General features: G+C 42.8%; 1 protein-coding gene across 2 annotated transcripts in view; it reads left to right on the top strand.

The window, feature by feature from the left end:
- Positions 1–13,349, top strand: part of CEMIP2 (cell migration inducing hyaluronidase 2) — a 164,977-nt gene that overhangs the window by 139,352 nt on the left and 12,276 nt on the right. For both annotated transcript variants that reach the window (XM_073543730.1, XM_073543731.1), the window contains exons 16-18: positions 270–447; positions 11,529–11,744; positions 12,644–12,852. In XM_073543730.1, coding sequence (XP_073399831.1) covers positions 270–447; positions 11,529–11,744; positions 12,644–12,852 — 603 coding nt within the window. The remainder of the gene's footprint in view (positions 1–269; positions 448–11,528; positions 11,745–12,643; positions 12,853–13,349) is intronic.

Genomic DNA, 13,349 nt, shown 5'->3' with positions numbered 1-13,349 from the left:
AAAAAAACTACACTGACAAGTCCTAATATTGCTATGTTGATGGAAAAATAAAATGTTATTACTCTTGAAACAAGGGAAGGAAAAAAATGAGGCACTAAAATAACTTGTCCTGGTCCATAAACACTTAAAGAATGGTCCTTTACAAGGCAACAATTTTAATTCATGATTATCGGTACAATATTAACCTTTTTCTCCGACACCTCTTTTAGCATCCAAATGGACGGAACATCATCTGAAACTGAATTTTATTTATTTTGTTTGTCTTTCAGAACTTTCCCAATCAGGGGCTTTCAGATTTATGATGGGCCCGTTCGTCTTAAAAAGAGTACTTTTAAAAACTTTGTGCCAACATCTGACCGATACACAAGTGCAATTGGCTTCCTGATGAAGAATCCTTGGCAACTCACTCCGAGGAATAATGTTTCATTCCTTAAGTTTGGAGCAAATGTAAGTTTATTTTCTACAAGGCGTCACTTTGTAGATGTTCTTTAAAGGGTAAGGCTGGTTTCACATTAGCGTTTTTTGCACTGCGTTTTTGTGCATACATGCGTATGCGTCCTTTTCCCCTATCTTTAACATGGGTGCGCGTGGTCTAGCATTTGCATGCGTTCGTACGCCTTTTACGTGCACATGTGTTTTTTTGTAGTGTGCGGCCAAGCGCGCCGGACGCTACCTGTTGCATCTTTGGTCCGTCCGACCTGTCTCAAAAAAATGTGCAAAAAACACATTACAGTCTATGGGAACGCAGATGTGCGCAATGAAAGTAAAATTAATTGAGACATCAGTAGGTTAAATGTTTTTTGAATATCCATATTGAATTAGGAGCCCCATATAATGCTCCATACAGTTCATGATGGCCCCATAAGATGCTCCATACAAAATACACCCCATATAATGCTGCACAAAGGTTAATAATGGCCCCATAAGATGCTCCATAGAATATGCCACACATGCTGCTCCATAAAGGTTATGGCTCCATAAGATGCTCCCTAGATTATGCCCCATATGCTGCTCCATAGATTATGCCCCACATGCTGCTGCTGCAAATAATAAAAAAAAGACATACTCCCCTCTCGTTGCTGAGGGCCAGGTGCCGGTGTCCTGAGCAGGCGGGGACACCGACGCGCTATGGGGGACAGGTGTCGGTGTTGCCGCTGGCTTAGGCCCTGGTACCTGAGATATTCACCTGTCCCCGTTCCACCGACACGTGCCGCTCTGTCTTCCAGGTCTTCTGTCGGTGACTGCTCAGGCAGAGGGCACGCACTAACCATGTCATCGCGCCCTCTGACCTGAACGTCAGCCAGAGGACAGAGCGGCGCGTGGCCGTGGAACGGGGGACAGGTGAATATCGCATATACTTACCCCCTCCTGGCGCAGTCTCTACAGCCCCTGCTTCTCCCACTGTCTCTGGCAGCTCTTCCTTCAGCGGTCACATGGTACTGCTCATTAAAGTCATGAATATGTGCATATTCATGACTTTAATGAGCGGTACCACGTGACCGCTGAACACAGGTGCCGGAGACCTTGGGAGAAGCAGGGACTGCAGAGACCGCACCAGGAGGGGGTAAATATGATCTGACACCCGACCCCCCCCCCCCCCGCGTATAAGCCGAGAGGGGCACTTTCAGCCTTAAAGAATGGGCTTAAAATCTCGGCTTATACTCGAGTATATACGGTAATTATGGCTTTTATTTAAAAGGAACCTGTCGGCTGATAAATGCTACCCAAACAGTGATCACCGCCATTGCTGCAACATTTCAGAGAAAAACATACTTTTAATAGCCGCCTGGGACCGAGTTGCACTGTGCAGTAGTAGTACATGCATGTCTGCGGTAGCGTCTTCCCATCCGCTGACAGTGACTGGCAAGCCTCTGCCTTCGTGTGCATATAGGCAGAAGCTTGTCAGTCACTGTAAGTGGGCGGGAGAAGCCACCGGAGGCTGTTAAAAGCTTGTTTCTTCTCTGAAACACTGTAGCTTTTCAGAGTCAAACATATATATATGGATGTGATCAATCCGTGAGCAGTATGTATCGGTGGACTTACCCCCCCCCCATGGGGTTTTCAGATTTATGAAAATCTATTTTAGTATATCCTGTTGTGAAATCTTGTGTTAATAGGCAGTCCTAGTCCTGATATTCATACATAGTTACATAGGTTGAGAAAAGACCTAGATCCATCAAGTTATACCTTTCTCCACCAATTATACATTTTTTTTTTTTTTACGAAATCAACTATAACCGACAATATTATTTGTACTGATTTTTAATACAGCCCTTTTTTAAAAAGCTGTTTTAGTGTCTGCCATTACTACCTCTTGTGGTAGGGTTTTTCCACATTCTGACTACTCTAACTGTAAAAAAAACCTTTCCCATTTAGCTGCTGAAATTTTCTTTTATCCACCCATAATGAGTGTACCTTATGGCTTTTTAGAAGCAATAAGTCTAGTGCCAGTTCTTTTGTATTGACAACATATATATTTATGCATGGGAAATAAAGACCTCTCAGAGACATTTATAAGCTAAACAAGCCCAATATTTCCAACCTCTCCTCATATGAGAGGCCTTCCATCTCTTGTAGTAATCGAGTTATTCCGCCTTTTGAACTGACTCTAACTTCAGAATATCCTTTTTTAAAATGTGGAGCCCAAAACTGGATCCCATATTGTAGATGTGGCCTCACAAGTGATTTTATAAACATGTAACAATACGTTGGGATCACAGGATTTTATTTTTTAAATACACACCCTAAAATCTTGTTTGCTTTTGCGGCTGCTGCTTGACATTGAGTACTGCTGCTCAGCTTACTTGTAACCAGAATACCCAAGTACCTCTCCTGTTCTGTAGTCCCGAGTACAGTATTTAATGTACAGGTGCTTCTCACAAAATTAGAATATCCTCAAAGTTAATTTTTCAGTTCTTCTATACAAAAAGTGAAACTCGTATATTATATAGAGTCATTGTAAACAGTGATCTATTTCCCGTGTTTATTTCTGTTAATGTTGAGGATTATGGCTTACAGCCAATGAATACCCAAAAGTCATTATCTCAGTAAATTGGAATACTTTATAACACCAGCTTGAAAAATTATTTTAAAATCCGAAATGATGTCCTACTGAAACGTATGTTCGGTAAATGCACTCAGTACTTGGTCGGGGCTCCTTTTGCATCAGTGCAGCATGGCACCAAGGCGATTAGCCTGTGGCACTGCTGAGGTGTTATGGAAGCTCAGGTTGCTTTGATAGCAGCCTTCAGCACCTCTACATTGTTGGGTCTGGTGTCTCTCATCTTCCTCTTGACAATACCCTATAAATTCTCTATGGAGTTAAGGTCAGGCGAGTTTGCTGGCGAATCAAGCACAGGGATACTGTTTTAAAACATTAACTTTTTGATATTCTAATTTTGTGCATTAGCAACTGTATATGGAGTAATAGGATTACTCTGTCCTAGGTGCATTACTCTACATGTACCTACATTAAAGCTTATCTGCCAAGTGTTTGCCCATTCAGACATCTTATCCAGACCGTTTTGCAATATTTTAATGTCGAGGTCAGATATTTTAATATTACAATACAGCACAAGAATCTGGCCGGGTCTCATCAGGAGGGAGCCGCGTCCTGCCACTTCCTCACTGCACAGTGCAGACACCTGCGGACGGCGCAGGCAGAAGTCTGAGCTGTTACTTACAGCACCACTGTGTCCTGTCCTGCTCCTCTCCGGACGGAAGAAGCAGCGCCGTGCGTCCTGACTGCTCTGCAGCAGACACTGTCACACAGCGTGCAATGTAGGCATGTCTGCAGTATACTGGAGGCAGCCATCACAAGTACAGTGCCGGGACCCAGCGTCCCAGGGGGTATATGCTCCTCTGCCTCTCACCGGCCATTGCCTGCTGCAGTGCAGGGAGATCGTGTCTCTCTGCTCTACCAGAGTTTAACTATATCGGCGGACTGCGCACTCTGATATAATGAAGAATATTGTAGCTCCGGCTGGGCCCCTGTGAGCAGTGGGCCCGGAGCAACTGCACCCTCTGCCCCCTGGCAGCTACACTACTGCTGGTGATGGTGACCACTTCCCTGTTAATGAATTGGGCACATCTTTCTCCAGCGATGCCTTAGTTGATATTGGCGTGCACAGCACCAGTCTTAATGAATCAGAACCAATATTAGACAGTTTTTCTTGTTGATAAGGCCTGTTTCACACATCCGTCTTTTAGATCAGTTGCAATCCGCGAAAATGGCGGGTCACGGATCCGTGACAGTGATAATACCATCGTGTGGTACCGGACCGTTTTATAGACGGATCCGTCGAATGGTGAAATTTAAAGGAACCCGTGCCCAGGAGAGGGAGAGATTCTCAGCCGCCAGAATGGGATTTAGGGTTAAATTTCCTGTAAAGGCAATTCTTCCGGGTAAATTCGGATCCGGCCAGCAAAAAAAACGTTTCATTGTCCATCCAGTCATATCAGCGGACGCCAAAATTTTGGCGGATCCGTGAAAAAACGGATCCTACGGATGACCATCCATCAAGATCCGCCAATAATGCAAGTCAATGGGAAGAAAAATGGATCCGCCAAGAAAAATGGCAGATCCGTTTTTTTTGCAAAACGGCAGATTTTGACTGATGGGGATAGACGGATGTGTGAAAGAGGCCTAAGCAGATCACAGTCAGGATTGTCAGCCTCTGAGAGCCAGTTTACATGCTCACCTCTACCTTTTCTGTTTGGGTAGCATCTTTTTATGAATGCCCTATGGATTGGTAGGGGTGAGCTTGTTTCTCATGGTTGCTGACAGTTCAGTGGCAGGTGGTATATTTTTCATGGCAAAACTGCTAAATAAGTTGATGTAGCAAATCTTAATAGAAGCTTTTTTTTTTTGCCAGCTACATTTCTAAAATGACAAACTCCACAACCAAGGTGTCTATGAAGAAGATAAGATATTGCCTTTTCTATAGTGGTTAGCGCTGCAGCCTTACAGCGCTGGGGTCCTGGGTTCGAATCCCACCAAGGACAATATCTGCAAGGAGTTTGTATCTTCTCCCCGTGTTTGCGTGGGTTTCCTCCCGGTACTCCGGTTTCCTCCCAAATTCTAAAGACATACTAATATAGGGAATTTAGATTGTGAGCCCCATCGGGGACAGTGATGATAATGTGTGCAAACTGTAAAGCGCTGCGGAGTATATTAGCGCTATATAAAAATAAAGATTATTTATTATTATATAATTAATGGCAGCTATTAGGAGAATCCAGGAATTGGTGCTCCTGCTTCACCGAGCCAGGGATCGCTGGCATAAAAGAAGCTTTTAGATGCAGCCAGGTACAGTAACAGGCCCAGTTCTCGGGTTGGTAATTCTTTCCAGAAGTGCAAATGTTTCAAACCTACAGGGGATAGAAGCTGACTTCTCTTCTAGGGGAGTATTTAATGTCTGTCTGAGGGATCCTTCACAGGTCTACCAGATACTTTCTACTGCTTTAGAACAGTTATATTTTATTTGTGTCCTCTTTTAGACTTTTGGATGCTGTTCAGTTCTCCTTTCTCGTAGCCAGACCTTTCTCTTCACTCTGGAGGACCTGGCTATGATCCCTGCATATACAAAGGTATTCTGCAGATATGAAGCTTCCCCCAGCTCTGCTCACATGGGAATGATGTCATTACAGCCAACAGGATGCTTTAGAATTGTACGGCGCTCTTAACCCTTTAGCATGGAAGATTTGCTTTAGTTGTATCTTTTCGATCGATACTTTGTTACTTTTGACATTTCAATATGAAATCTGTTTTACATATGTGTATAATCTGACACATGATTACTACGTGATCTATAGCAGTAATTTCACAGATTTGCTGGGGTCTTCAGCAAAGCCCCACAAGGATTAGCTTTGTTGTCCTCATTTGTACCATGGCAAATAATGCCGTCTCTCCCACACCTACACAGAAGTGCTCCTTTAGCTGATTGTTGGTGGCTTTCTCGGAGAACATCAAAACAGACAACTGACAAGGAAAATGTTGCAAGACATTTGGATGGCAGCACGGTGGCTCAGTGGTTAGCACTGTTGCTCTGCAGCACTGCTGTTCTGGGTTTAAATCCAGACTAGGACAATGTCTACAAGTTTGTATATACTCCCTGTGTTTGTGTGGGTTTCCTCCCACACTCCTAAGATATACTGATAAGGAATTTAGATTGTGAGCCCCGATGGGAACTGTCATAATGTTGTCTGTAGTGCGCTGTGGAATTAATGGCGCTATGTAAGTGCGTTAAATAAGATTTGTGACCTTCAGTAAATAAAATCGATAGTTTTTTGGTACAATTAAAACCTAAGGATACAATGCACAATAAAAAACCCAATGCTTTTCAAACATTATAGCATTCTTAGTTTTGACCATGTCAGCCTAACTCCTTGATATTGGCTGACCTTAGTCTGTTTATGGTGGGGCTTAAAGGGAGTCTGCTTAAAATTAAATACATGCATTCGGTGCGCTATTGCATAAACCCCACCTACTTGTCTCCCTATGTCTGCACCCCCTCAACTTTTACAGCTCTCGCTTTATGGGGCCAAATAAGGGTGCAGATGATGGAAAACAAGTAGTTGAGAAGGTGCACTTGGGGTATGTTCACACTGGGCGTTTTTGCTGCTTTTTTTTTTTTTTTTGCTGCTTTTTTTTTTGCTGCAAAGCTTCATTTCTTGGCAGGAAAGAAGCTGCAGCAAAAATGCTTGTTTTGGTGCTCTTTTTTTATGCGTTTTTGGGGCTAACTTGTGTCTTTGTGCACACTAATAAATTTAAGTGCCCCCAGGGGAAAAAAAAACTACTTCCTCTAGAACCATGCCTGTAGATCCTTTGAAAAGCTGGCAATTCATCTGCCGCGTACAGTAAAATCACAGTGAATAGATATATATGTCAGTGACAAATATAATTAGTACAGTGTGTGCAGCTTACTGTATATGTATTTAATTATTAAAAGATTATTTTTCTGAAAAAAAAAAAAAAAAAAATGGCGTGGGCTCCCTCGTAATTTTCTTAACTAGCAGAGGGAAAGCCGACGGCAGGGGGTAGATGTTTATAGCCTGGAAAGAGGATAATACCCATGGAGCTTAGCCTTTACTGGCTATTTAAATGGGGGACCCTAAAAAAAGACAGAGTTCCCCTATAATTAATAACCAGCAAAGGCTATACAGACAGCTGTGGGCTGATATTAATAACCTAGTAAGGGACCATGGATACTGCCCCCACCCCCCCAGGCTAAAACATCAGCTCTCAGAAAAAGGAGCACCTATAAGATGTGCCAATTCTGATACTTGGCCTTGCCCTTCCCACTTGCCTTATAGTGGTGGCAAGTGGGGTGATAGTTGGGGGGGGAGGGGTTGATGTCACCTGACAATATAAAGGTGACACAAAGCTCCAAGGTTAGTAATGGAGAGGTGTCAATAAGATGCCCCCATTAGTAACCCCATGGTCGTATTGTATAAAAACACACACACACACACACACACACACACACACACTAAAGTCCTTTAATTGAAAGACAGACTGCTTTAATCTTAATTATACCATAGTTATGACGTTGCCCATTCCATCGACGCCCTTGTCTCCTGCAAGAGTTTTAAAATAAACAACCATATCCCTCATCTGTCTTTCTATCCCACGCCGTAATCCATGTCTGGGGGATAAACCATTTTCAACCTGGATGGTGCCAAGATGCAACCATTCAGGCTGAGAACCACTGGTGAATGAGCTGTTGTGAGTGCAGCCTCAGTGACTATCGGTGAGATTACTGAGGTTGCATTCCCAGCCGGGCTGAACTGTGAGAAAGTCGCATGGTGCAGAGACGAGTTCACCATAGTGAAATTCTCCCAATGAACTCGTGTCTGCACCGTGCAAATTTCTCACGGTGCTAGTGGGGATCTCACCGAGGTCACCACAGTTCAGCCCTGCTGGGAACACAACCTCAGTGACACGAGGTAACCTCGCTGACATCACCGCTAGTCACTGAGGCTGCGCTCACAGCAGCTCATTCACCAGTGTTTTTTTTTTTACTTGTCTTTTATTACAAAAGACGAGGTCTTCAGTGGAATTAGGCATTTGAGTATAACTTTGTTATTTTTAAATAAAGTAAAACTGTTTTATTTTAACTAATATCTTTTATTCTGGTTGTCTTTTATTTACCATACAACTATAAGATTAGTAATGGATGTAGACGCCTCTCCATTACTAATCCGTGGACTTGATGTCACCTGACAATAAAAAGGTGACATCAACCCCACAAATATGAACCCCACTCGCCACCGTTACAGGGCAAGTGGGAAGAGCCAGGCAAAGCGCCAGAGTAGATGTGCCTTTTCTGGGCGGCTGCATGCTGCTATTCCCAGCCTGAGGATACCTACCCCCAGCTATCTGCTTTAGCCAAGCTGGATGTCAAAAATGTGGGTGGGGGGTTTATTTATAGCACAGGAGCGGCTGATGAATTCTCCGATCAGCCGCTCCTGCTCACTGTTTTTAGCTGCAGCACGTGTCAGATGATGGGAGCGGTAGTCCCATCAGCTGACACCAGTGACCGGAGGTCAACTTTATACTTCTGATGACAGTTTAGTGCTCACGTTGTCTTTTGACAGCCTGGAAACCACGGCTCTCTCTGACTGGCAGAAGCAGTGTTTGTCGCACTGTCATGCACATGCCAGCCTGGCAAACACTATATTGTCGGGGCCGCCCATTCAAGTGAATGGGGTTCGAGTCCGCTGCTCAGGGTCTCTGCTGAATGGCCCTGACTTCCAGCTGTAGCAGAGCTGAGCGTGAAATCACATCCTGCTGTCCTTGACGTCTCTGCAGCACATACGCTGCAAAAAAAAAGTCAGCCTGCGTTTTTGCAGCATTTCTTCACCATTCTATCAAGTCAGTGGGTGAAAAAAAACGATAAAAGTGACATGCTCTGTCAAAAAAAAAAAAAAAATGCTGCAGAGCACAAAATCCTTTTTTTTTTTTTTTCTTTTTGCACTAAACTTTTATCAGCATGCACAAGAGACAAATGTAGCATGACAAACTGTGGAAAAAGTCTTAGCAAAACCTGCATTTTTGCCACAACTTCATTCCTGAAAAAAGATCAGGTTTTGCTGCGGAACAAAATTCCAAATAACCGTCTAGTGCGAACCTAGCCTAACAGCAGCTGCAGAATGATGTATAATTTTTTTTGTTTACCGCACAAAGTTTCTAACCATTTTTCCTTAATTATGTAGTGCGTATGCTATGTGTCAATTGCATATGTTCTACTTCTGTGCTTAATTATTGGACTTCAATACTGGAGAGGATGAACAATTATTTCTTGAGTCTCCATATTTTAAACTAGAAATCTGTGGTAGAGCAGGCCACATCTTTTGATTTATAGCATTGCTTCCTTTGTATATTTTGCTACCCATCTGGGCCAGCTTTCCTATATTAAACCCTGTGAAGGTTAATAACATGTGAGTTCACTTAGGCTCAGAAACCTATTGTAATACTGTTGGCTGTTCTGCTTTTCAAGAAGTTGAATTGATCTCCTAAAAAGTGAAATATTAAAACTATTTGATTGTTAAAGTACCATTGATCCTAAGGTGCTGTACATATGAAGAGGATTTACATACAAAATGCATATAAGGGCTCATTCACATGTGCGATGCAATCGGACGAGTGCAGTTCGATAAATAGGATTGTACTCGCCCCAATGTTTCTCTATGGTGCGGCTCACATATGCAATTGTTTTCGCATGCCGAATCAGCATGCGGAAATGTCGGCGTGCTGCGACTGCATGCACCCATATAAGTCTGTGTGCATGTGAAACATCGCATTGCACTTATATCACCCGAGTGCAGTGTGATTCCTGCTGATGCCGGCAGTGTAGGAGATGGAGAAATTACTTTCTCCGTCTGCTCCACAGCTCTGCTGCGATTCTCTGTTGCAAGAGCATCGGATCACAGAGCACGGACACTCGGCTCATGCTCACAAGAGAGGAGGGTCATAGCATATCGCATGAGAGAATCATCGGATGCGATATGCTAATGGGACCCCGGCCTAACCGTGACAGGCTGATGCATAAGGGGAGAGGAACAGCTTCAGTGGCAGGGAGTTTATTGCCGGTTGTCACCCACAATTGAAACCTTCAGACACAACCTGAAAACTCGTCTCTTCAGGAAAGATCTACAATCTGATGTGCTGAGGCGCTGAATTCTAGAGGATGGGGAATGTGCAGTAAAAATCTTGAAGGTGATTGGGTGAGGAATGTATAGGGTTCTGGCGATTGTGCCAGAAGGTACCAGACATTAGTTCCGAGACATATGACTGATTTATGGACCACCTGTAATTCATTGTTAGTAGTTGAAACTGGATTCGCTGGGGAATCTGAAATCAGTGAATGGATTGGCAATGGTAGTCAGAGGAGTAGCAAGAGAGGGATTCATTTGGCAGCAGAGTTCAGAGTGGAGTGGAGGGACGGGAGTGTTTAAAGGCAACAGTAGGTTATTTCAGTAGTCAAGTTGGGAGATGAGGGCATTTGCGTCCGTTTTTTTTATTTTTTTTATTCGGGATTGAGAAAAAAATTGATTTCTGAATATATTTTTGAGTTGAAGGCCAGGCGAGGTGGTATGAACTTAGACGAGTGGTGTGAAAAACAGAACATATTCAAGGGTTACACCCACACAGCACACATGCGAGATGGGGAAAGTGTAACGTCCCTTACTATAGTGGATAGGTGTTTTAGTGAGATGGAGGGTGGATGATTGGTTTGATTTTGTCCAAGCTGAGTTTTACAAAGTTTTATCAGAAGGGTGATTCAGCTGATAGATACTCTGGACAGCAGATAGACAACCAACAAATCGACCATATATAGAAGTGAAGTATATAAACATAGACCCTCTCTGGAAAAAAAAAGTTGTAGCCAGTAAAAATTCCTTTTTTACTCTTTGGCGCTTTTTTTTTTTTGCGCACTAAATCAATAAGATATCTTGATTTGAATGAATATCTAAAACTTTCACAATCTACCTTCCTAAAGCAATAGCCGTTGAACTAGGACATTCTTGGGATCTTTCTACAGATGTAAGATCTTACAGGGTTGCTCCCTCCAACAGTCTGTTATAGTCTCTCAGTTGCTGTCATGGGTGATGGGGGAAAAATAATTACTAGTGATGAGCGAGTGTGCTCGGATGAGGTGTTATCTGAGCATGCTTGTTTGCTAGTAGAGTATCTTCGGTGTGCTTGAATACCATGTTCGAATCGCCGTCGCTGCATGTCTTGCAGCTGTTCAACTGCGTTTAAGAACACATAACATGTTTGAAACGCATCCAGTTATAATCCAGGCACTCACACTGCCGGACGTGCCGGAGGAAATGTCCCAGCAGCCTTGTCTCTTCATTTTAATAGATTAGAAATAAAGAAGTTTAAATTTTATTCCTTGAAGCTGGATTTCTTCATCTCCCTTTCATGAAACAATGGCACATGTCCCTGGACCTACTGAACAAAGGAACAATTCGTCTGGCGTAATTGAGAAAAATTAATTTTATTTTTTACTACCTTCTAGGTTTCGTTGAGAGCGTTCTTTGGTCAGTCTGGGCCATGGTTTGAAGCTGGTGATATGGACGGAGACAAAAACTCTATCTTCCATGACGTGGATGGATCTGTAACAAATTATAATGATACTTATGTCGCAAGAATGGACAACTTCTTGGTCAGACATCCTAAATGTGGGAATGTTACAGAATGGAATGGGGTCATCTGCAGTGGAAAATATGCTCAGGTTAGTTCATTTATACTCTTCAATATCTCTATTTTTGTATAAAATAACCATGTTCTACCACTTTTGTGAATACAACTAAAGGTCTAGCTTTTGTTCTAGTAAAATAAAGGGGTTGTTTCATGGAGACCACCACCTGTCCATATGGGCATATGGTCCTCCTAAAATAGAATTGTTATCTGAGAAAGCTGCCTTTCCACAATAAAAAAAAAAAAAAAAATGGCCCTGTCACAATAAGCAGGAATACACATCCTGCCATTAATATTTTTAACAATGACAACAAAACTGTGGGTTCCAATATGGAGACCTCCCTCTTTGCTTTTTTTTTTTATTGGAATGTGTAGTAAGTTCAAAAAAGTTTCTTCTGAAAATTATCCATTGCTCTTTGGTCTTACAACTCATATTGTCATTCTATAAATTGGATCTTGCAATAAATGTAGTGATGTTTCTTGGCATGCGCATTTTATTCCAGTGATCCCTGGATAATCGAAACCTTGCAAATGATTTCATGGTGCTCGAACCACTAGCAGCATGAATTGCAGACTGGTTCTGTTAATGTAGCGTATCAGAATTAAATTTTAAAGTAGATTTTCACTGAAACATTGCAGACATGTAAGCATCATCAGTCGTGAACAGTGCAATTAGTGACTAGTCCATGAGACAGGTCCTCACCGGATTCATTGTAACTTGCCATCTTGTCCTCAGCTGCCATTTTAAAGTGTGATTTCTCCTAAATGCTGCAGTGTTTGAATAAACCTATACGTTTACAATAACGGAAGATCTCTGATTTACGATGCCTGTGGTTCAACCGAAAGTGTGTGTTTTGTTCAATACACCAGTTTTGAGGAATATCTCCCCTTAAGTTTTGTAACACTTCATTTCTTTATATATTTCCCAACAAGGTCTATGTTCAAGCGCGAAATCCCCAAAATCTCACCATGTCCATTGTGAGAGATGAGTATCCTTCCAATCCCATGACCCTACGAGGAATCAACCAGAAAGCTCCTTACCAGCAATATCAGCCGGTGGTGATGTTGGAAAAGGGATACACCATTCATTGGAATGCACAGGCTCCACAGACTATTCATCTCTACCTTATTAACTTTGACAAGTAGGCTGATTACTTCTCCATAGTTCTTTCTGGCTTTTGATTTTATGTTGCATGATTAAAAACTTTGTAGGCACCTGGGGACATGGCATCCATAATTTCGGCTTTGTTAAGCATCTTCTAAAAACATTTATTTAGAATTGTTCCATTAGGCCAGGTTCATACTGTGTTATAGCAGCCCGTTCAACGCATAGCGTTGACTGGCTGCGTTAACTCTATAGCATAACGCGATCTCGTTATGCTATACCGCTAGCGCAGATGCTTCATCTGCACTAGGGGTGATGGACCCTCGGACGCTGCAGCCCGCGTCCGAGAGTCTGTCACTGAATGACTGCACATTGCTAGCACATGCCGATTATGGCATGCGTTGGCGCCCGATAATGGGGGTAAATGGCAGTGTTAATGGAATGTGTTACACCGCGTTATGCCGCGGTGTAACGCAGTCCATCTAACGGACTGCCTTAACGCAGTGTGACCCCAGCCTTACTTTCCTGTAATTC

The sequence above is a fragment of the Dendrobates tinctorius genome, unplaced genomic scaffold (genome assembly GCF_039654945.1).
Source record: "Dendrobates tinctorius isolate UK_male_01 unplaced genomic scaffold, ASM3965494v1 ptg000134l, whole genome shotgun sequence".
Classification (NCBI taxonomy): Eukaryota; Metazoa; Chordata; class Amphibia; order Anura; family Dendrobatidae; genus Dendrobates; species Dendrobates tinctorius.
Note: the sequence above shows the minus strand (reverse complement) of the source record. Positions and strands in the feature narration are given on the sequence as shown.